The sequence below is a fragment of the Peromyscus maniculatus genome, chromosome 15 (assembly GCF_049852395.1).
Source record: "Peromyscus maniculatus bairdii isolate BWxNUB_F1_BW_parent chromosome 15, HU_Pman_BW_mat_3.1, whole genome shotgun sequence".
Lineage (NCBI taxonomy): Eukaryota > Metazoa > Chordata > Mammalia > Rodentia > Cricetidae > Peromyscus > Peromyscus maniculatus.
Window position 1 is genome coordinate 6,167,940 of NC_134866.1, and position 24,120 is coordinate 6,192,059.

At 39.5% G+C, this 24,120-nt stretch overlaps 1 protein-coding gene across 3 annotated transcripts; it reads right to left on the minus strand.

The window, feature by feature from the left end:
- Window positions 1-3,177: 3,177 nt before the first annotated feature.
- On the minus strand, window positions 3,178-16,876 carry LOC102908514 (uncharacterized). Of its 3 annotated transcripts, XM_076552288.1 has the most exons (6): window positions 16,746-16,876; window positions 13,707-13,833; window positions 13,169-13,264; window positions 7,432-7,473; window positions 3,741-4,442; window positions 3,178-3,547 (listed from the first exon to the last, which is right to left on the minus strand). In XM_076552288.1, exons 2-6 carry the CDS (start codon window positions 13,828-13,830, stop codon window positions 3,372-3,374), a joined length of 1,140 nt encoding a protein of 379 aa, XP_076408403.1. In that variant the 5' UTR covers window positions 13,831-13,833; window positions 16,746-16,876; the 3' UTR covers window positions 3,178-3,371. The 3 variants fall into 3 exon arrangements, with proteins under 3 accessions (XP_076408403.1, XP_076408401.1, XP_076408402.1); XM_076552286.1 differs by having other exon boundaries at window positions 3,178-4,442; XM_076552287.1 differs by lacking the exon at window positions 7,432-7,473 and having other exon boundaries at window positions 3,178-4,442.
- Window positions 16,877-24,120: the final 7,244 nt, after the last annotated feature.

The following is a 24,120-nucleotide window of genomic DNA, read 5'->3' on the forward strand; positions in this document are numbered from 1 at the left end:
CTGTGGGGTTGGTGGGTAAATGCCCCACAGTGTATAAGTGCATAAAATATGTTCAGTGCAGTGTCAGATCCAATGTGAATGCCTCAGATTCAGTTCTGAATGTCCATTCTAACTGTACAGAAGTTCATGGTCTCTGTAGTGTAACAGGCTTTCTCAGGCCACCAACCAGCTCCCATATTATGACACAGAGACTTATTATTAGGCTTGTTTCTTGCCAGCTCTTATAACTTAATCTGTTTCTCTTCATCTATGTTTTGCCTCACCATTCTTTTTTTCTGTATAACTTGCTTTCCTGCTGTCTCCATGGCTGCCTGGCTTCTGGCCCCAAAATCTTCCTCTCTGCTTTGTTCGCTTTTCCTTTTCCTATAGTCCAGGTTTCTCCCCCCACTCATTCTCTCTGCCTGCCAGCCTCACCTATCCCTCTCCTGCCTAGCTATTGGCTGTTCAGTTTTTTATTAGCCAGTTTGAGTGCCTTAGGCAGGCAAGGTGAAGCAAATTCAACACATCTTTACATCCTTAACCAAGGAAGCAGTAACAAATGTAACACACCTTTACACAGTAAAATACTATTCCACGAAAAGAAGAAATAATAATCCACAGCATAAACAAATGAAAGTCATCTTCAGAGTAAAAAATATTTCACAACACTGTAATTTCCAGGTCTTGTTAATTTTCACATGTAATTTTTTTTTTTACTTTTAAAATAATGGAGCTTAAAATTAAAGAGAAATGAGGGATGTCAAGTGAGATTATGAGTCTCTGCTCTACTGCTTAATCCTGGGGAATATATGATTCTGCTATACTATTTACTCCTGAATGTGTCTGTCTCTGCTATACTACCTATTCCTGATAGTGTGAGCCTTTGCTCTATTATTTACTCCTGAGCTTGGGAGTGTCTGCTAAAATGTTTACTCCTTAGAGTGTCTTTGTTATATTTCTCACATAAGCTGGTCCCTGGAGCCTTCCCCCACAGAAAGAAATCATTCTTTTGTAGAAGAAATGTATATCCATTAAGGTCATTTCCATTCATAAGGAAATATCCTTCTTGTGTTCTGAGTAAATTAATAACTATGTCTACAGAGACTCCAAGGAGGAAGAAAACATTGACTCACATATACCTAGCAAACCCAACTTTTGTTCAAGGTGTATTACTAACCACATTTTTAAAAAACTGAACCATCCAATACAGCAGCCTCTCTCTGTTATATCTATGATGGAAATTAAAGCCAGAAAAAGAGTCTCTTTGCCATGTAATCTAAAGGCTTATTTATTTCTGTTTCCTCTAATGTGCATTTGTTTACATATTAAAAAATGTTTTTAATGAAACTCAATGATAGATGTGTTGTGCTGTCTTCATTTGACTGTTACTCTCCTTCCCTAACTTTAGTAATGATGGATAACCAGGAACAACACCAGCTGTGATCACTATGGATGTAGGAGGAGGGTGAAGGAGGGTGGGGAGGCCACTGTTCACCATTCCTCTGTTGTGCTCATGGCAAAGTCAAGTGGAAGATACGAGGTGAGTCTGGCCACATCTCAGCTCTGCAAAGCCATCCCTGTCTCTTCCCGGAGGTTACAATGATGCAGGGCTCCTTAGCCCTCAGCCGCTGAGCCATTCTGGGAATCCACTCACTTGATCCCACATGGTACCTTCCCAGTAGGAGGCTGACCTTCGGTAAATTTTATGACAGCCAGATTCATTGGTTGTAATCACTGCCAAAACACGTCAAGTTTGGACATATCCAAAACTAACAAGGTTTAAATGGTATTTATTTTGGGAGAATTTAATGTTTTATTCAAATCTCCACATTCCTTCACCTATTGCTTTTTACCCTTAAAAACACTTTACTCTCCAAATTTGGTGGGCTTTTTATTTATTATTTCTTCATTCCACTTAGTGCTCCCTCCACCTGTAGGGGTGTAGGACAGTTGAGTGGAACCGGAAAGACTCTCAGAATGACTGTCTCCCTCAGGAGCCATCAATTACCAAAAGCTCCTCTTGGGGTTTAGTCTGTGTAAGTGTTGTCCAGGTAGTAGCAGCCACAGCGTGTTCATGCATGAAATGGTGCTGACATTTCTATCAATGTTCACTGTTCTGGAAATGTTTCAACATTCCTACTGTAACATTGCCGACATCTACCGTATCTGGCTCTGACAGTCTTTCTCTTTTCCCTCAGGAATCCCTGACTTTTGGCTTTAGATGTACATTAGGGACCTCTTTTACAATGTGTGACACAGGTGTCACATTTAGATCAGGGCCCTCCACAGGCTAATATTCTCTATACTTCCACCAATGTGCATCTGTGTATTATTCTCCATTCACCACATAATTAATATTTTCTAGTGGTGTTGACTTTGTGGGTATAAATATGAGAACTTGGGCTCATTTAGTTAGGATCCACTTATTTGAATAACAGCTTCAATTCTCCCTAGGGCTTATCACCCAGCTACACAAAAGTATATCTTCAAATTAACATCGCACCAACTACCATTTGTGGAGTATGCTTTAAATCCAATCATAAAGTAATTGGTTCCTCTCATAACTTCCCTGTCATTATTGCTCTACGGGCACTGTTGTTTTTTATGAGCTGCACCTGATGCCATCTCTGCCTCAGCTGATGACTGCGTCTCTGCAGCTGCAGCTGCTGCCTTGATGCTGCGGCCTTAGACTAGAAGGGCTCTCTCAAAGTTTTAACTAAGTCATTATCCTTCTATTTTACCAATAAGGATTCTGGAACCAGATACTGGGTGAAAACCTGCTAGTTCAGAGAGACAGAGATTCTTACACACCAAGGGGAGATATTACAGGAGCTTGGATGACTCCACTGGGAAAAACAACAGTAACTATGCCACAGCCCAGATCTCAGATTCCAGGAACCCAGTGGAGAAAGTTAACGTGGTGAAAATTTCATGGAACATTTATGGTTGCAGAATAAAGAAACTCATTAATCAAGGCAAGTTTCAAACGCATTGCTAGAACAAACTGTTGGATGTTACAGCAAAGAGAAGTCTCTGCTCTTTTTTGATGACATTCTTAGTGTTTGTGCTATTGTAAGTTAGAGGTTCCTGTTGACATTCAAAATAATTAACTTAATATTCTCCACTATGGATTCCTTTGAGTTGAATAAGATCTTAATTATTAGTAAAGATTTTACCACACTTCACACACTCATGGAGTTTACAGTCAGAATGAATCATTTAATGTGTTTTAAGGGTTGAAGAGATAAAAATTTAAGAACGTTTGTAGGATTTCTCTCCTGTATGAACTATATCATATGTTGAGTAAGGATACAAAAATTAGCAGTCTTTATCACATTACCCACACTTTTAGAGATTCTCTTCAGAATTTTCTTTTTTCCTTTTTATGTCATCTAAGGGATGAAGATGAGGAAAAACATCATCACACTCTTCACACTTGTATAGTTTCTCTCCAGTATGAACTCTATTGTGTTTCCTAAGGCCTGAGTGGTAACGAAAAGCTTTGTGACATTCCTCACATTTGTATAGTTTCTCTCCAGTATGAACTGTTTGATGTTCTTGAAGACTCCTAGAATAGGAAAACCGTTTGCCACATTGTAAACATGTATAAGGATTATCTTCAGAATGGATTATTTGATGTCTTCTAAGGGATAAAGATGAGTAAAAACATCTGCCACACTCTTCACACTTGTAGGGATTGTCTTCACAGTGAATTGTTTTTTGATGTCGTCTAAGGGATGAAGATAAGGAAAAGCACTTACCACACTCCTCACACTTGTAAGATTTCTCTCCAGTGTGAACTGTCTGATGCTGTTTGAGGTGTACAAAGTAAGAAAACCTTTTGCCACACTCTTCACACTTGTAGGGATTGTCTTCAGAATGGATTGTTTGATGTCCTCTAAGAGATGAAGATGAACAAAAGCACTTGCCACACTCTTCACACCTGTAGGGTTTCTCTGCAGTATGAATTCGTTGATGTACCTGAAGGAATGATGATTCATAAAAAGCTTTGCCACATTCTTCACACTTGTAGGGTTTCTCTCCACAATGAATCCTTTGATGTTGTTTCAGGAATGAAGGATCATAAAAAGCTTTGCCACATTTTTCACACTTGTAGGGTTTCTCTCCAGAATGAATTCTTTGATGTTGCTTCAGCATTGAAGGATAGTAAAATGATTTACCACATTCTTCACACTTGTAAGATTTTTCATCAGTATGATTTTTCTGGTGTATAAAAAGTGATGCACGAGTATTGAAGGCCTTATGACATTCTTTACATGTGTAGGATTTTTCTCCAGTATGAAGTCTCTTGTGTATGGAAAGTGTTTTATGAGAACTAAGACCCTTACCACACTCTTCACACTTGTAGGGTTTCTCCCTTGTATGAATTCTCTGGTGTGGAATATACAGTGATTTACAATCAATGGCCTTCTTGTAAATGTTATAATCATTGGGTGTTGTTCCTGTTGAGTAAAAGTTGAGATATGAACAAAGGTTAGGAAATATTCTTCATACTTACAATACTTATCTTTTATTTATTTATTTATTTATTTATTTATTTATTTATTTATTTATTTATTTATTTATTTTGGTTTTTCAAGACAGGGTTTCTCTGTGTAGCTTTGTGCCTTTCCTGGAGCTCATTTGGTAGCCCAGGCTGGCCTCGAACTCACAGAGATCCGCCTGGCTCTACCTCCCAAGTGCTGGGATTAAAGGCGTGCGCCACCACCGCCTGGCAATACTTATCTTTTAAAAAGAAAACACTTACTCATACATATTGAAGTATCAGTGAGAAACTACAGTATATTTCAAACCCTACAGACACTGAGCATGAATGATAAAATATTGTAGGTAGAAATAATGTATACTTCTACTAGAATAAGTATACAACCAAATAGAACATAGATATAATAGCATATTATTCAAAGTTTAATAGCTAAGTAAGTTATAAGGGCACTTTACAAATAGAAATAAACCCATTAAACAAGAGATGTTATATAGGCAGACACCCCTAAAATTATAAAGTAACCAAGCCTAGAAAAGAGAAAGTTAATTGTGAATGTGTGAATTTGAGTCATCATCTAAGTACAAAATGTTTTATCCTCCACATAGAGTTTTATTTTGGAAAGTACAAAAGATATGCTGCACAAGAAGTAGATGGTCCACAAAAAAGATTAAATTTATAGCTCAAAAATTCAGTACAGTGTTTTATGTTTTATTTAGATGACAAGAAAATATATACCTGAAACATATGTAGTCATGTTTAAAAAAAAAACAACTTCAAATTCACCTGTGCATTACACAAATTTTGCTGAGAAACGTTTGTCAGTGAATAGATGACAAAACGACTGATTTCCTTTTTGGTTTGTTTTTGCTTTTTCAAGACAAGGTTTCTCTGTATAGACCCTGCTGTCCTGGAACTCACTATCTAGACCAGACTGTCCTCAAACTTAGAGACCCATCTCCCTCTGCCTCCCCAGTGCTGGGATCAGTGAAGTAGATCAGTAGACCACCATTTCCAGACAATAAAATTATGTATTTCTAAGACTAAACAGGTATTGAGCACTACATAGACAGTGAACAGGGCATAAAAACAAGAAGCTTATGTTTTCCCATCAAGTAGAAATTCACAGAGCAGAGCTTGTAGATATTCTGTAATCTTACACTGTCCTTATGTACTTTACCAATGTGTTCTATCTATCCACCAAAATATATAGGGAATGTATAACCAAGGATTATAGGTTATATACACCTCCAAAATAATATCAAATTGCAGAGTAAAGAAAAAAATTTTGAACCCATAAAACTTTGAAAACTTAGTGGTGAGCTATTAAGTGCATACTCCTAGTTACAGAGAGTTTTAATCTTTGAATATATATATGAATATCAAAGGGTATGCATTTTAAATCTTTATTACTGAGTGCGTGATAAAGAAAAACTTTAGAAGATATCTTCATCAAAAACAAACAATGCTGATGGGGTCCCTTTCCTCAACATGTGTGTAAGTGACATGAAAGAACTCATGTGTGAAGTTAGGTTCATACAATGGTCTCACACCTAGGTATTTAGAAATGTGTGCAATTTTCAGATGTGTAGAAAATAGTACAGAGTCTGTTACTGAACTATTCAAAGTAACTCTATTTTTCCTGAGTTTAACCAACTGATTCCCCAACTGAACAATCCTACTCTTAAAATGTTCTCACACAGCCTCACTGGCAGGTTTGGAAGATCCACAGTTTTACAACATAAAACAAATTGTGTCAATCAATGGAACTAACCATTTTGGATTTTAGGCCCCTGGCCTGTGTGTGGTTTGATGTAACTGTGGGTTTGGCTTTATAAAGCCAATTAAACTCGGGTTGGAGAGTGTGGGAATGACCACTGCATTTCCTGACACAAAACCCAACACTGTCCTTCTGGTCCTCCAATGGGGTAGGTGTGGGTATTTTTGTCTGGTCCAGATTCTGGTAAAAAACCTGACAGGGACTCCTTTCCTGGGGCTATTTCTTTTCTTTTCTTTCTTTCTTTTTTCTTTTCTTTTTTTTTTTTTTTGGTTTTTTAAGACAGGGTTTCTCTGTGTAGCTTTCGTGCTTCTCCTGGATCTCGTTCTGTAGACCAGGCTGGCCTCGAACTCACAGAGATCCACCTGGCTCTGCCTCCCGAGGGCCTACTTCTAAGAGTAAAGATGTTTACTAAAGAGGTAATAGATACATTTTCAATTGAATCCACACCGTATGTCATTTCTGTGGATGCTGAAGGAGTGACTGTATCGTCCACTCCATCTGTTCTCTCTGCTGTTGTTCTGGACCTTACACTTTGTCACCTTTCCTGACCCTCCTTGTGGAACAGAGGGTCAGCCACTCTCTGAGCTCACTGTGGATTCAAGGCTACTGGACGCTGTGGGGTTCCTCTGTCCTCCTGCCTGTCCTCCATGGGCAGTGCCAACGTCCTCTCTGAGGCTGTGTTAGTGGGTCTGGGAAACTCCATGTCTATTTCTCTTCAACCTGCTCATGCCTGGCACTGAGCTCTCCATTATGGTATTCTCTACGATGATACAAGCTACTTAACATAGAAGGTCTGCAGGATTGATTTACATTTTATACAGTACACTATAAAGGGTTCAAGAGACTGAAGTGCCCAATTCCTGCATGGAATGTATTTATGTTTAAATTTTATTTTGGTATAAAAGAATTTCAATTCAACAATCATAATTTTAGAGTGTGAAATTTTTAACAGATATAAATTACTTCATTTATCAAGTCTTACTGATGAGAGTCACTATTTAATTGTAAGCTGTTACAACAAAGGTAACTAAGACAGAATAGCTAATGATGAGTCACCTAATCAATGGTGGAATATACTTAGTGTGCCCAGAGTTGTGTTCACATTCATGCTAAATACAAATATAATTCATTTACAGACACAATATTAGAGGGAGAGAAAATTTCCTACCTTCCATTATCCAGTCCTCTGTACATGTCATCAAAGTTAAGCCTAAAGCAGGTAACTGAAATGAATTTAAGTTCATCTTCTTTTTTCCTTACTATGGAATAATATTAAAATCAGATGTACTTAAAGTAACTGGCTATTGGGCCAGAAGTGGTGGCATACACCTTTAATCCCAGCACTCAGGAGCAGAGGCAGAAAGATCCTTTTGAGTTTGGTGCCAGCCTGGTCTACAAAACCAGCTCCAGGATAGCCAGGGCTATACAGAAACCCTGTCTTTAAAAAAGCAAAAACAAAAACAACAACAACAAAAAACCCCAGAAAACTGGTCATTAAAATTGAATGCTTGAGTAAAAAGAATTCAATCTACACTACACTTGAATGGCAGGACACAACCAGAATCAAATACCACACTTACCCTCAATGGAACAGAGTCCTACTGAAATTAATGGCATTCTAGTTTCGATACAGGATAAGGATGCATGGGGAATAGGATTTGTCAGTGTCTGCTGCTCCTGTCTCCCTCTGGCCTGTTAGCCAGACCAGGAAATCCTATTCCCTATCTGTAGGGAAGATGAATCACTTCTCATGTTCCACAAGATGGAGTGGATTCTATCACTCTGAGGAGGATCTTAGATTCTGCACCACATTCTCAATGTGCCAAGCAATGGAAACACTCATTGTAATTTTTCTGTACTCCATGTCTCCTGAACTGATAGTTGAGGATCTTATATTCAGGAGAACCTGATACCTATGCCTGCTACCCAAATGGTATGTGAACTTCATGCTAGTTCAAACGGCCATGCCCTGTCCCCTGGCTTTCATTCCTCTTCCTAACAAAGCTAATCCCGGAGCAGAGATGTCAATGCCTGATTGTGTAAGGAGTCCTCAGCAAAGTGGTAGATAATATATGACAGAGGCTCTGCCACGGGTCCAGTCAGCACAGCAGGATGAACTATGGCACTCATTTAAACTAAGTTGCTTGTGCCATGTGTGGACCCACGACATCAGGAAAAGAAAGCAATATGGCCTGAGGAGGAGGTGAGGTGGATGTGAAAGTTCCCCCAGAGCAGTCATTCTGAGTTACCTTCCAGAGACATCTGGGACCAGCTCCTCTGCTGTGGAACAATCTCTTTATACAATATGAATGTGTATTACTCTCATTATTAATAAAAAGCTGATTGGCTGATGGCTAGGCAGGATTTCTGGGCAGGGTGAATGCTGGGAAGAAGGGCAGAGTAAGAGGAGTTGCCAGCAGATGCAGAAACAAGACGAACATACTGTGTTGAAAGAAGTTACCACCATGTGGCAAAGGTTAGATAAGAAATATCGGTTCATTTTGAATATCTTGACTTTAAGAGCTAACGATAAGCCTAAGGTATTGGCTGAGCTTTATAATGAATATTAAGTCTTTGTTTTGGTTATTTTGGAGCAGCTACTGGGACAGGAAAACTCTACCTATAAATGGCATTCGAACCGGGTGCACACCCATCCACATAACACCTGAACGAGCTTAAAAAAGGTTCTAAACAGGCAAAAAGGGAGCCAAATGTGGCTTGCTAGTCTCGAGTTCTCTTGTGGGCTGCAGTACAGAGATGCATCTCCTGGTAGCTGTGTGTAGAGATTTGAACCCCCAGTGTGAGCTCCACAAGCACACTGTGTGATGTGTTTGGGGTTTTGCTCATGCAGACAGAAAAGGTTACAGATGATCAGGGAAGACAGATCCAGATGGAGAAAAAAAATCTCTAAGTAGGTTACAGTGTATTTAAGAATGCTCAAAGGATATTGGGAGAAAAAAAGTAAAAAGGTATAGACAGTCATGAAAATATATACATACTTTTAAATAATAAAGTAAAGGTCCTTAAAAAGGGAGTCAAGTAATATAAAAGAAAAAAGCCACATAAAGATGGGAAATACAGTCTGGATTCTGTATGTTGTTGTGTTGTGTTTGGATGCTTTGATTGCTAATGAAGGATCAGCAGCTGCTAAGACACACTGGATTATGAAAACTTGCTGCTGGATTAAACCAACCTGTATATTTTTAAAATGTCTTGATTTTAAAAAAAAATGTTACTTTGGGAGAGAGGTTATGCTTTTATTTCCACAGGAAATGAGAGGCTGTGGATTCATTCCATGCTGATATGGATCAGGTTTGATTGAGGAAGAAACCCTGAAAAATCCTGGCTACAAACATAAAGAAATAAACCTAGAAAAACTAGAAACGCATGACGTATATTTTACCTGCTCAAATATAAAACAAAAAAGCATCTTTGGCTAACTTGTGTATAACACAGAGTCTATACTTGTATTAACACAGATATGTATGATACCTTTAAAAGTTTATGTATTTTCAGAACAAGGAGACCAGATACCAATAAAAATGGATGGCCCAGATGATTCAAAAATCTCAGTGCACCTCTGTTGCAGTTTCCTCATCTGCATCAAAGACAGTTTCAAGGCTTCTGGCTGAGATGATCCAGCCTCACAGACTACTCCAGCCAAGGCCTAACAACTATTCGGATTTTCTCAAGGTTTCCCCAAAGATACCAGTGCCCACATATAGCAGGAAGTAGTCCAGAGAATGACTCCCACCTTCCTAAGACATGGGTTGTGGGTGTTTATTATCATCTAAGAGGAGTTGGTTATAAGATTTTATTGGTCTCAATTTAAAAAAAAAAAAAGGCTAAACAAAAGAATTAAATTTAAAGATCTCTTTCTAAAGGAAAAAGGGGGATGTGATATAGAAATGATGAGATAAAAGGGTAAATTATTGAATTTACTTTAAGCCAAAAGACAACTATTAATCTCACAATATTTCACATTGGTATAGATTTTGGTTTATTGATATAAATTTGAAGTTAATTTTGTTACACTGTATGTATATTTCTACTCTTGTTTGGGGTATTGTGTTTATGCTGCTCATTTAAAAATTTAATGTGTAATTAAAAATACAGGTTAGTAGTTAGTCACCTATAATAATCAAACTTATAGTCATGTTAGCTATGTTTTCAAGGTCATAAACAGATATATTTAGGTAGATAGTCTTCAAAGACTTCAAAGACCTACAGAAAATGGCATTTGAAATGTTTTAATAACAAGGTTTTCTTGAAAGCAAGACATGTCTGCTCATGACAGCGCCAATTTACTTCACACAAGATGATGGGCACTGAAGAAACTACATATGGGGGTTGCTTTCTTTATGGCAAAAGCTACCTATGTAGACAAAGAAACTGCCCTTGTGGTGATGCTTTGTTTGTGCTTGAACAAATAAAGCTTGCCTGAAGATCAGAGGGCAGAGCTAGCCACTAGTTAACCATAGAGGCCAGGCCGTGGTGGCACACACCTTTAATCCTAGCACTTTGGATGAGGAAACAGGAAGTGATACGGCTGGGAAGAGAGAGGAAGTGATAAGGCCAGCTGAGATAAGAGCTAAGCCCCCTTCAGCCTGAGGATCTGGAAGAAATAAGAAGTCTCTCTAGTGGCTGGCTCCTTTACTTCTCTGATCTTTCGGCATTTACCCCAATATCTGACTTGGATTTTTATTATTAAGACCAATTAGAATTCACCCTGAAGGCCCTTGCCTCGACTGATGACAGTATACTGTCCAAACTGGACCAGCAGGACACAAAAACACTGACTGTCACACTTTCCCAAGACAAGGTCAGACAGTCCTTCAAAATTCACTGCTTCTCAAAAATGTCTGTTAAATATTTTAGGCTTTTTGGCCAAAGAAGATGCCCCAATGTTACAGAAGAACTTTGAGTGACTGTCCAGGATGCCAGATGTCCCTGTCTGGGTAACATTTCACCATGTTGGGGTCTTTGATAGAGTAAAAAACTAAATAATTAGACTTAACGTTTTCCTTAGTTATAATGAAAGGTAAATTAGATATGAAACTTTTGACTCACAAAGATAAAATAGATAATAAAATATATTCTCTAAATTTGCCAAATACAAATGAATATTGTAACTGGATACTGTAGCTATGATGACTACAAGACAAGTGTTTTTGTTATATACAGTTTTATTACAATAAAATTAAAATCTCCCTTTTTATTTAGATAAAAATGGAGAAAAGCTGTGGAATAATCCTTTTGCACACTGTGAAGATGTGTTGCTTTCATTGTTAATAAAAAGCTGATTGGCCTATGGCTAGGGAGGATTTTCTGGGCAGAGAGAATGATGGGAAGAGGAAGGGCATAGGCAGAGAAGAAACCAGCATGCAGGAGAGAAAGATATAAACATGCCATATAGAGAAAAAGTACTGCCACATGAAAGCATATAAATTAGGGATATAGGTGAATTTAAAATGTAAGAGCTATTATTAATTAGCCTGAGCTATCGACTGAGCATTTATAGTTAATATTAAGTCTCTGAGTGGTTATTTGGGAGCTGCTGGCAGACAGAGCTGATCATGGTCCTCACAAAAAAACTCTGCCTACATTCCTCAGCCCTGCTCACATTAAAAATCTGGAAGCCAGGGGCTGGAGAGATGGCTCAGAGGTTAAGAGCACCAACTGCTCTTCCAGGGGTCCTGAGTTCAATTCCCAGCACCCACATGGTGGCTCACAACCATCTGTAATGAGATTTGACACCCTCTTCTGTATACATAATAAATAAATCTCTAAAAAAAAAAATCTGAAAGCCAGTGAAAATATACAGTTGGAGGAAGTTTGAGAATCCACAGAAAACCTTGAGAAGAAGGGACCACAAGATCTCTTCATCCCATTGAACTCATGGTAATATTAGCTATAATGCTTCCTATAGAGCTAGCCACAGTAGCTACCCTCACTGGATCTTAAACAAAACATTTTACTAGCTCTGATATATCTGTGAATATCAGATTTATACATAAAAGTTTCTAATTTCTCTAACAAGTTGTGACTGGGAATATGTTCAAATAACCGTTAGACCTAATATATGATACATATATTAACTTGAAAAAAAAACCATGGAGCCTTACAACTCACCTAAAGGCCTACATCTACTGACTGCCATGAAAGAGAGGCGCACAATCACTGTCCCCAGAACTGGTTGGATGGGCATCCCTGAATTAACAGAGCAAGGCCTTGTAGCGCATCCTGTGCTGTTCTTCCCAGGACTAATGGTCAGGCCCTGCTGAACCAACTGATGGTAAAGAGTTGAAAAACACAAAACAGCCCCTAATAGCCCCATATAATGCCTTCTACAGTGTATTAATACTTTGACTCTTCCCTAAGATCAGTGGTGAATGAACTGTCCAAAGTGACTCCGGTTTGTCTTAAATTATCCAACTGCTCCCCAGACCCCAATTGTTCTAATCACCAGAACTCTTGAGCCTCACTGCCACTCAGTGATGGAATTTTGAGTGTGGCTTAATAAACCCAATCATGTTCACTTTGTTGTAGAGATCTTTCGGGCGTGAAACTGCTCTCAAACTTTAAAACTAAATGACTCTAGGTCTAACCAGCACTGAGTTCTCTTTCCCTGAGTCTTACACTACAATGGAGAATGAACAAAAAGAAAAATCTTGGAAGTCACTGTCAATAGAAGCACAGCTAGTGAGTAATACTTGGGGAAATACAAAGCTTCAAGGACTTAAAGCATCACACACTTCTGAGAGATGAGCTTCGACAACAAAGACATGAAGGACAGACCTAAAGAATGACTCCCACAGTGTCATGTTCCAGGTGATGGGAAAGCCTACCATTCTGGGGGACATTTGGACCTCAACCCTGGCCCCAAACCCCTCATTCCTACACACCTGGCTGCACGTTGGCTGCTGCTTGTCTCTTCACATCTGAAGAGTCTTGTCTTTGCTCCAGAAGTGTCACCAGGTGTGGCTTAGACACAGCAAGACCTATTTGTATAAAAAAGGAACAAGACTGTTTATGTGTTCTTTTACTTGGAACTTCCAGTCCATCATTGTACAAGCCTCTGAATGTCTATGGTCAGCCAGTGGCTAGCATCACCCTCTGACTCCAAGCAAGCTTTATTTGTCAGAACACAATAAAAATATCACACAACATGAGGGTGTCAGATATTGGGATTACAGACAGTTGTGAGCTGTCATATGGGTGATAGGAATTGAACCCTGATCCTCGAGAACAGCAGTCAATGCTCTTAACAACTGAGCCATCTCACCAGTCCTGAAATGATTTTTAATACAGCAATCTCCTTAATTTTTCTGAAAACAAAGGATATGAAAATGGCTGTTGAAATGCTCCCATAAGATACCATACAAAGTGAGGAAGCTACATGTTGATGGTGAAATAAGAATTCACTATGGATGAGAGCCTCACCCAGGAACACAAGGTTGCTGTAATTCTCCAACATCACATCCCTGTACAAATTCCACTGAGCAGGCTCCAGGCATTCCCTCTCTTCTGCAGAGAACTCAATGGCCACATCCCAGAAGGACAGCATTTCCTGAAATAAAGATAAATAAATGATACTGCACTTTAGTTTAATTAAAACCATTAATAATATTAATATATTAACAGCAATAATATATTAATGTAAATATATATAATATAAAGAGAATAGAGACTGGTCCTAGAGTCAAGCCTAAAACAACAGAATGGACAGAGTAGATACATTAAGAACTGCTGCATCTCCTGTCAGTATCCTCAGAGACACCTTTTCAGAAAATCAGAAAAAACTGAAGATTGGTGGGAAGTCCAAGCCAGATGCAAAGGGAAGACTGGATTCCTGATCAGGTTCCTAAAGTAGTGACCTTCCACTCAGAGCAGCCTACGTCCTGATCAAAGGACATAGTGCTTAAAATACACATTACACACATCATCAAGTCCCAACTCCTAGATCTCCATCCAGGCTCTATACTTGCATACATGTGGCATGAAAAACTCATTGATTTTTGCCTTAATCCACCATATATTGCAATATATAACTCAAAAAGTGGAATAAGCCATGAAAACTGTGGAGACCAAATGTAGTAGCTGCTCTGGAAACATGAATTACATATTTATAATTGAAACTTCAAAATACTATCGACAGCTTTGCCTATTACATTAGATGTCTAGATGTATTTGTGGATTTTAACAGTCCATGTATTGCTTCTGAGTCTTCCTAAAGTACCAGTAGCGGAGTGTAACCCATAATGATTTGGGATGTTCATACTTAAACGCTTGACTTAATTTCATATAGATAGTGCAAAGAAGAGAACAAAGAAATGCAGATATTCAAAATGATAGTCATGGAACCACATACACATTTCAATCAAACATGCTGCTGCATTTGATAATGAGTATGGAGGACACTATGGCAGCCACTTTTATAACCTTAACTGACAATGTAATGAAAATCTGTGCTGCTCAGGTTTATTCCTGGCATATGTGTTTGACCCCTGTTCAAACCTTGCAATGTCTCTCCATGGCCTCTGACATAGTCCTGTAGATCAATCAGCAGGAACTGAACGTCCTCACCCAGCACACCTCCCCTCCAGAGTTTTCCAGATATGACATGTCTAACACAGCAGGGTTCATTCATGAGTTGTAAACACAAGGAACTCCCTCCCTCACACTGACATTAGAATACAATGAAAGACGCCTGGGAGGAAAGAGACAGGACTGCTCAACAAGGGGACCTAGACTGGACCTGTGAAGAGCAGGAACCAACATTAGCACTTTGCTTTACTGGTTGGATATGGCAGTGCCCATGTGAAGGACAGGGAGGAAGTGGTTTTGTTCTGGCTCACTGTAAGAAGCATCTGCACACAGTGGAACCTCTGGAGTAAGGACAGGGGAAGGCATCCCAGCTGCAGCTGCAGAAAAAGACCCAGGAATGTAACCAGAGCAGCCACATCAGTCAAGAACTGCAGAATGGAAATGAAGAAATAATGGAGTCTCAGATTAGATATGAAAGAAGCAAACTAAACTGGAAATAATCAGTGAAACCAGAAGAAATCAGCATCAGGTCATAAAAGTGACAAACAAAGATTAATGTCCAAAAAGAATGAACAATCACTACAAACAGGAATATTTAAGCAGGGCATTGAGAATTCTTCCTCACAGTAAAGGCAAACAATTATCTAATCTCCAAAAGTTAATGTCTTCAACAACAAAAAAAAGTATGTTAGTGAAAAAACATTAAATTACATATGAAATGTGTCAACAGAAGTTAAAAACAAATAGTTCTTAAGTCAGCAATGTGCTGATTGCATGGATTTGTCATGGTGCTCACTGTAAGAAACATGAAATGAACACAGAAATTATTTCTCATAACCATGAAGTTAAATGGTTTGAGACACAGAATCAGGTATCCTGGGCACCCTTGAATTTTTGGTGAAGCATGGGAGGATCAGAATGTCCTGTCTCCCCTTCACAAATGAGGAGATGACAGGGATGTGCAATAGAGTAGACTGAAGTTTCTTTTCTATCACAAGTCTGTTTACTTTAAATCACATGAATACACACAGTCTGTGAGTTCTTCCTCACCCTGCTGACCTGACACAAAAGCCTGGTACTGGAACCCAAGGCCTTGAGAGTTTTTGATCTGTTCCTAGACACCCTGCTTATGGACTAGCTCAACACTTCAAGACAAGATCAAGACATGTTGACACAACCACTGTGGTCCACCCTACAGGAGGAATGGAAGACCTTTCAAAGTTAAGAAAACCCAGTCCAAAAATTGAGACCCGGAGACATCTTCGCCAGAACCACTTCTTCCTGCAGTTGATGCCTCTCTCTCTGTACAGGCTGTGTGTTCTCTCACCCCAGTCAAAGCTTTTCCAATGCAGCGGATTCTGGCAGATCTGTCGACTGGTTCCAGAATTTCCCACATGTGAACTTTGTTTCACCTCGAAATTTTTCTCTATAATTCTCAAACTGGCAGAGATCATAATCAAGACTTCAAGACCGTTACACTAGGCCGGCTACAGAGTTCAGGAAGGACCAGACCCCGTTTGCTCTACAGATTCTGAGAAATCTGACAGCATCCATGTGAGAACGGCACAGCTAGAGAAGCATGCTTCCCCGCCAAAGCTGCTCACTGAATTCCCAGCTCCACCTCAGGAGCAGGCAGTCAGCTGACCGTCATTAGTTTGCAATTCTGGACTTGCACTATCATCTACTCCGCGCTACCAGGCAGCTCTCCTGACCAAAAGCCAAAAGTGGCAAGCGGCTTCCTAAAGAAATCACTCAGGGCACAGTCCCTATCGCCCTCTCCCCAGCCCTGACCTGCAACCTCTAGTGATCCTGCCAATTCAGCACAGCAGCCATGGCAGCTTCTTGCGCTCTCTCACCGAACCCAGATCAGCTCCCTCCAAGACGGATCCCCGCACCCCGCACAGTGCCTCAGGCTGCGCTGCACCCTGGACCAACCTTGAGATCAGAGACGCAAGAGGAACGTACAGCAGGCCGGACTCTCGCACAACTTTGGGAAAGTTGCACACCGTTGAACTCAAGTCCGGGAGGGAATTTCCTGGATGGCTCGCCGTGACGTCACAGTGCCGCAGACTACATTTCCCAGAAGTCTATGCGAAAGAATTGTGGGAACCCAGGTGTGGCCTCTCCCCCTTTGTGAATTCCAGTTTGGCTTCCTGCTGGAAATTATTGGAGGAAGAAGCTGAGTCAGCAGGACATCCCTGGGGCAGGAGCCTGGTGTTCACCTCCAGATCCACAACATAAGAAACATGAGTGTGAGTCGAGCCTTTGACAGGAATATTAGCCCTGTAAAGTTATGGCCCATATGTTATGATTTGAATCTTACTACAGCGTTTAAAAATAAACACGTTGACACTGTTTTACTTTAAAGTAATGAAGCAATACACTAATGTGGGAATGAGAAGTGCCTTTTAAAGATGATTTTCAAACCAGCCGTCATCTGTCAATCCTTGCTCCTAGCTGCTCTGCGGTTTCCTTGACAAATGGACCAGAGGTGATGGTCTGGACTGGGAAATTTCTCTGTAACTCTCACTGGCCTTAAACTCACAGATCTGTCTCCCTCTGCCTTCCTAGTGCTGACATTAAAGGAGTGCTACACCACAGGCCAGATGTGGACTGGGAAATTTAAAGAGACCTTGTATCTAAGCAAAAGGGAAAGTCAAAACAAAACAAACATGCGTGAAAGCAGTTGAGTATAATGTGGGCTTTGTCTGAATATGCTGTCCTATAAAAAATAAATAAATAAATAAATAAATAATAAACAATAAATAAATAATCATGTTCCTCTGTACCGACACTCTGTGTGAGCCATACATGGATTTGACCCCACAATTTGGAAAACAGTTTTGTGTGAACATTGGAATCCCTACAGTGTATTGATGAGGAATACAGAGATGGTATAATCACTGAACAAAGTTAAATGTCCAACTCTCTGACACTTACTTGCAAAGATCTCCCATAACCCATCTCAGTTTTCCACTTGTACTTCTTTCCCTTGAAAACTTTCAACTAGTAATCTCTGTGAGCCATTTAGTTTTTGTGAGAGCTCTACTAGAATTTTACCAGTGTCTCCATGGTTTTTCACACTCAGGTCCATATTCACCACCTGTGTGCTAGAATCTCATGCTTACCTCCCTAGTGAAGGGTCACTGGTCCTGGGTCATTCACTCAGGACTGAAGCACAGATAGTTTAAACTATCTAAACAGTCCAGTTACCTATAGTTGAGTCAGGAGTATATGGTGGGGTTCCAATTCCACTTAGCGATCACCATGGTCCATGAAGTGTGACCTCACAGGGACAGTTAGGAGGGACACTGAACATCTGACCAGTTATATGGTGAGGCTGATCTCTTTAATAGTGCTGCAGAGAGTCATGGTGACCTCCAGGGTGCACTTCCTGTCTACACATCTAGTACAATGTAGACAGTGCTGTCATGTTCTGCTATCTTGGGACAGTGTCAGCCCCATCGCACAGTTTCCTTCTACTTTGGGTGCTGACCCTGGAGAAACTTTCCTAGAAGTACAGATTTGAGTCTGAGCTCCTGCAGTGGTCTTCAACTTGCAAATGAAATTGCACTTTCTCCAGACAGAGACTTCCACGGATGTGCTCTTGGTTCAGAGCACATTTAGGTGTGGTCAGTACAAAGTGCCAGGTGTGCCCATATTAGAGTTAATCTCTCTGACAATTACAGCTGATTTCACATGGTCTATAACTTTAAAGTCACTGTGGTTTAGAATGAGAAGGACACATAATGGTCGCTACAATAGATGGACCAAGGGTTGGCCCATCTTGTCCTGATTCCAATTATGCTTACTTGAACACGTCTCAGCCCTATAAACTTCTTCCACGTACATGGATTCTGCTGTTCATCAACCATGTCTTAATGACTGTGGGACAAACAGTTTTCTATATCACCCCTCCTTCTTGTTTGCAGTCTCAGTTTCTGTCTTCCCTCTATATATTGTTTATCCTGTTACACAGAAATACATTGTTCAGTAGCCTCAGTATAGTTTCCCACATTCTGCAATATCTGTCAATTCCTGTGGAAATTTTCTCAGTTTGGGGACTTATAAAAGCATTACTCTTATACATAAGGCTGTAAGTTGACCTATAGTCCTGTAACATATTATAGTCAGAATCTAATTTGTGTAAGACAAAATAGTCATTTCCTTAGCCATACATAAGAGACCAGCCTATCACAAATTTAAGGACAGATATGGGTCACATGACAATGATCCCTCTTCAGTGTGTGATGTAATTAAGTAGGTGTGGGCCAAGTCCATGTGTTTATTGATTTGTTCTCACTCCCAGTGTACTCAGAGTGACACTGATCACTCTTTCAGTTGTTCTGATCACTCAGAATGTGCCTCCTCCCTCTTACTATAATCTCTTAAGTTCACAATGAACCAAAACATGTTCCAACTTACAGAATATTTGCCAATCCCAGGACCTAGTGGACTTTTAGTTTTAGCACAGTTGATCCTTTCTGAAATGCATTATTCATCATGTCATCTTGATAACAGCTCCCATCACTGAACCATACCTAGTATGTAGTCAGTTATCTCACATACTCATGAGGTCACAAGGCTTTGCTGAATCTCTCTTAAGTGTCAAGTGACCTAAAAGGTGTGTATTTGTCTCCAGGTGTGCTGTGAGCTCATGTTACAACCTGCTCCTCTCCAAAGTGGAGGGACACAGGTCCTGGCTCAAACATGAGTGTATAATGACACCTCACCTTTATCCATTGCTGGAATTCCCTCTGCAGAGATTTCATCTGCTGTGTGCAATTTCCTCCTCTCTGATGCTGAAAGGATTCCTATGTGACAGTATTTTGATATTCATGGCTTCTGCCTTGGATTTACCTCAGTTTCTCAAAATCAGGACACAAAACTTATTATTTCTAAAATACAAAGATATCAAATAATCTTATTGGAATTTTACAATCAAATACCCTACTATACACCATAACCTCTACCCTGGCAGCCTCTGAGAGTTTCACTTTCACCTCTTATTAAGAGAGGAAATCTATTTCTCTATGTCCGTTTAGACTCTAATAATCAGAAGACAGTCAAATTCCAAAGTCTCTTGACTCTGTAATACAAACAACTGCTTATCCCACAGTGCTTACAAGATTATGGCTTCAACATGCCTTGGGACAGTGGTCACTTGACATTCCAGATGGAGGAATCATCATCTAACAAGGAAATGTGAGAATAAGTGAGACAGAAATGCAGTGGGAGATTCCACATCTTGTTACATCATGCACATGGCAACTGAGGATCCTGATTGAAGTTATGTGGACTCCAAACAATTGTGTCAACTCAAACTTTCTATCTCTGTGCTCTGAAGAACAGATAGTCTTTGTCTAGACTTTGATATGTTTTTGTCATGAGTACAGGATGGATTTCCAAATACAACTTAGCTATCATCTCCATGTTTCATTGTGAATCAGTTCTCTTTAACTCTGCTGCAAAGGTCCATGTTGACCTCCATGTTGCACCTCAGTGTCTACAGAGGTAGTACAATGTGGACAATTCTGCTTCAATCTTGGGATATGGCCAGAGCCCATAGCAATGTTTCCTTTGTCTCTGGGTTCTGACACTAAGAAACGTTCCTAGAAGTGTAGTTTTGACACGAACATCTACAATGGTCTCTCATCATTCAAGTGAAATTTCACTTTCACAAGATAGAGATTTCCATGAATATGGTCTTGGCTCAAAGCACATTTATTGTTGGCTCAATGTCAAGGACTGTCAATATTGACCTTAATCTCTCTGACAATTACAGCGGATGTCCCATAGTCTATAAATTTAAAGTCACTGTGGTCTTAGAATGAGAATGGCACCTATAGGCTCATACAATGGAAGGCTTGGGCACCACTTGGTAGGAACTGTTTGGGAAGGATTAGGAGGTGTGGCCTTGTTGTAAGAGCTGTGTCATTGAGACTGGGCTTTTTATATAGTAATTGTGAGCTATTCCCACTTACCTTTATCTACCTCCTATTGTGGATAAATATGTAATTTCTCTGCTACTTCACAAGGACCATGCGTGCCCACCGGATATTATGCTCTCCAACAGGGGATATATGCACAATGAAACAATGAGCCACAGATTATGAATGTATTGTCTCACAAAAATTAAAAAGACACTACATTCTGTGATTTTTCTAATGAAGAAGAGAAAGAAAGTTTACTCATGTCACATCAGGCTGTAATGAAAAACACAGTAAAGATTCTACTATACTCCATATTTCCAGGAATCAGTGAGTTTATTCTGGTTACCAACAGGACAATTGTGTGGATATCGCTCTGTATAAATAAAACACTGACTGGCCAGTAGGCAGACAGGAAGTATAGGCGGGATTAACAGAGAGGAGAATTGAGGAAACAGGAAGGCATTAGGGAAGACTGCAGCCACTGCCGGGACAAGGAAGATGTAAGGTACCAATAAGCCATGAGCCGAGTGACAAAGTACAGATTAATAGAAATGGACTAAATATAAGACTAAGAGCTAGACAATGATAGGCCTGAGCTAATGGCCAAGAACAGAAACAGGGAAAACTCATATACAGGTGAATCAGCAGTACTAAAATTCTGAACTCTTTTTACCTGCATGCCTACAACTCAGTGCATGACTTGCAGGCAGCTCCACTGATGATCAGTCTCCTGTAGATGTAACCAACCGTCTTATTAAATAAGAAACACAGAAACAATGTAAAAGAGAAAGCCGAGAGGTCAGAGCTCAGAGCTAAAATCTCACCCTTCCTCCTGCTGTCCCAGCTTCGCGAAAAGAGACCTACTTCCTCTCGGTTCGTATTTTTAAAGTATGTTGTTCTGCCTTCTCATTGGTTGTAAACCCAAACACATGACTGCCTCGTCACTGTCTGAATGTACAGCCCCCTAGGTCTTAAAGGCATATGTCTCCAATGCTGGCTGTATCCCTGAACACACAGAGATCTTATGGGATTAAAGGCGTGTGCCACCACCGCCACACTCTTGCTATGGCTCTAATAGCTCTGACCCTGAACACACAGATATCTATGGGATTAAAGGCGTGTGCCACCACCGCCACACTCTTGCTATGGCTCTAATAGCTCTGACCCCCAGACAACTTTATTTATTAACATACAATCAAATTAATATTTCAGTACAAATCAAAATAATATTTCAATACAATTAGATTACCACCACATTTCCCCTTTTCTATTTTAATAAAAAGAAAAAAAGCAAAAGGTTATGACTAACAAAAGAAAAACTATATACAAAAGTACAATAACTATATACAATATATACAAGTAATAAATACCTAAACAGGTATTTGACGAATCAGAGAAAATAATTCCATTATCTATCCTATTTTGATAATTCCAAGATGTATCTAATGTACTTTCTATCCTAATTAATTTTCAACTATAACTAACTAATCTTCAACCATAACTAACTAATCTTCAACTCCCTCAGAGACCCAAGAAGGGAATAATATTAGCTAACAAAAATAAAAACAGGAAGTGCATGCAAGCAACTTCCAAAAAAAAATTTTGTGAGTTGACAGAAACAGCCAGCTGCCTGGGCAGTCACCTGAGGTTTCTCCGCAGTGTTGGGGCATCATCTTCAGCCTATAGGCTTAGTGTATCTGACAGACTCATTTGTGAAGTAGGATGTACACAAGGTCAACAGTTCAACCTCACATTGGGTGAGAGCAGTCCACGTACCAGAAACACCTGAATTCCACTAGTGTCCTGTCATGATTCAGGATTTTAAATTCTGGAAATTGTTGACAGTTTTTTAATTCAGCTGTCCATTCTTCTTGGCTGTGTATATATGGCTTCATCTCAGCATCCCCTTCTTCTCCACATCCCTCTATTAAATGCCAGTCTACTTTTGAGAGGCATGAGCTTTCAGCTGCTGTTCCATTGTACAACAGAATCCATCGGCCCTCTGCCTGTTAAGCTGCCTTCGAAGAAAAGGGCACCGTACCTTTTCCGGATGCGAAGGCCACTTCAGGGATGGGGCCATATTGTCCTGGCCTCAGAAGATGCCTTTTGATAAAGCCATAACCACACTTGTTTTGGCAAGAATCAGTAGTCCCTTGTTTCGTGATCTGTCTGTCCATTTTGTCCTGTTGATTCGAGGATACTTTGTTGTCCAGTGGCTAACTTTTGCCAGAATGAAAGTTGACTCCATATGCAGTTTCTTCAATGCCCATATTTTCTCTAAAGTAGATTGGTACTGCCAGGAGCCGACATGTCTCAAAAAAGAAAAATTTTTCTAAGTTATTAAAACATTTTAAATGCCATATTCTGTAGATCTCTGAAGGGTTTGAAGATGACCTGTCTAAAACATCTCTGCTCAATTTTTAAAACATATCTAATATGACTACAAGTTCTATGATAATGTCTAACTACTAGCTTTCATTTCTTTATATCCTAATAGTTGATAATAATAACATTCAAGGATCAGAAATTTGCATTACATTGTTAAATGGATGGAATTAATACAATTAGAAATATACATATAGCATTTTCTAACAATATCAGTTTCAAATTTGTGTACAATATAAAACAATTCAATCCAATGTAAAGTATTTAAAACTAGTAATTGTCTTTTTTCTTTTCTTTCTTTTTTTTTTTTTTTTTTTTTTTAACAAGAACCTTAAATCTAATCTCCTTTGCTTAGCCTTTTTCCTAACCCTTGACAATAACTTGTAACCAACCCCCCTAAATACTGAAAATTATCCTAGACCCAAAACCCATTAAAAAGACCAAAAAACCACCCGCCCCACACCACCTCTTTGGGAATGTGGGCGTCGTATTCTTAAAATTGCTTCCTGCTGGGTATGGGCGAAGTTTTCTTTATCCTGAAAGAAAAATTTTAGGTTAATTGTCAAATTCTAGGAGAGGTAACTATATCCTTCATTATCCAGTCTGTGTATAATACCAAAGTTGAGGGTTTATCTCAAGTCCTTATTCAAGTAGTCTTTGAGACTGGATCATCTCAGCTAGTCATCTCAAATTTGCTCTGAGCACCTTGTAGTTCAAAGCTGATCTATGGATGATGTTTGTCAGCTTAATGATATTATTATTGTCCACGTGGAATTGTTGTTGTTGTGGGGCCCCATCTTCTTTCTGGAGACTTCAGTTGATATTAGGCCTGGCCGTGATTTCCTGCAGAAAACTGATAAGAGACTCGAACACAAAAACATATATATGCAGCTAGCCTTTTTTCTAGAATTAGTTAGTACTCTATGTGACCATTCATATCTTAACAAAGTTTAAAATGTATATATATATATATTTATTAATCTTGTAAATTT

What these genes read in the sequence shown, in the direction of transcription:
- LOC102908514 (XM_076552286.1), bottom strand. Translation starts at nt 13,830, where the DNA reads ATGCTGTCCTTCTGGGATGTGGCCATTGAGTTCTCTGCAGAAGAGAGG. An exon ending in AGCAGCCAACGTGCAGCCAG is followed by an intron (nt 7,474 to 13,168) that starts GTGTGTAGGAAT and finishes TACCTGCTTTAG; the next exon opens with GCTTAACTTTGATGACATGT. An exon ending in AGAGGACTGGATAATGGAAG is followed by an intron (nt 4,443 to 7,431) that starts GTAGGAAATTTT and finishes TTTACTCAACAG; the next exon opens with GAACAACACCCAATGATTAT.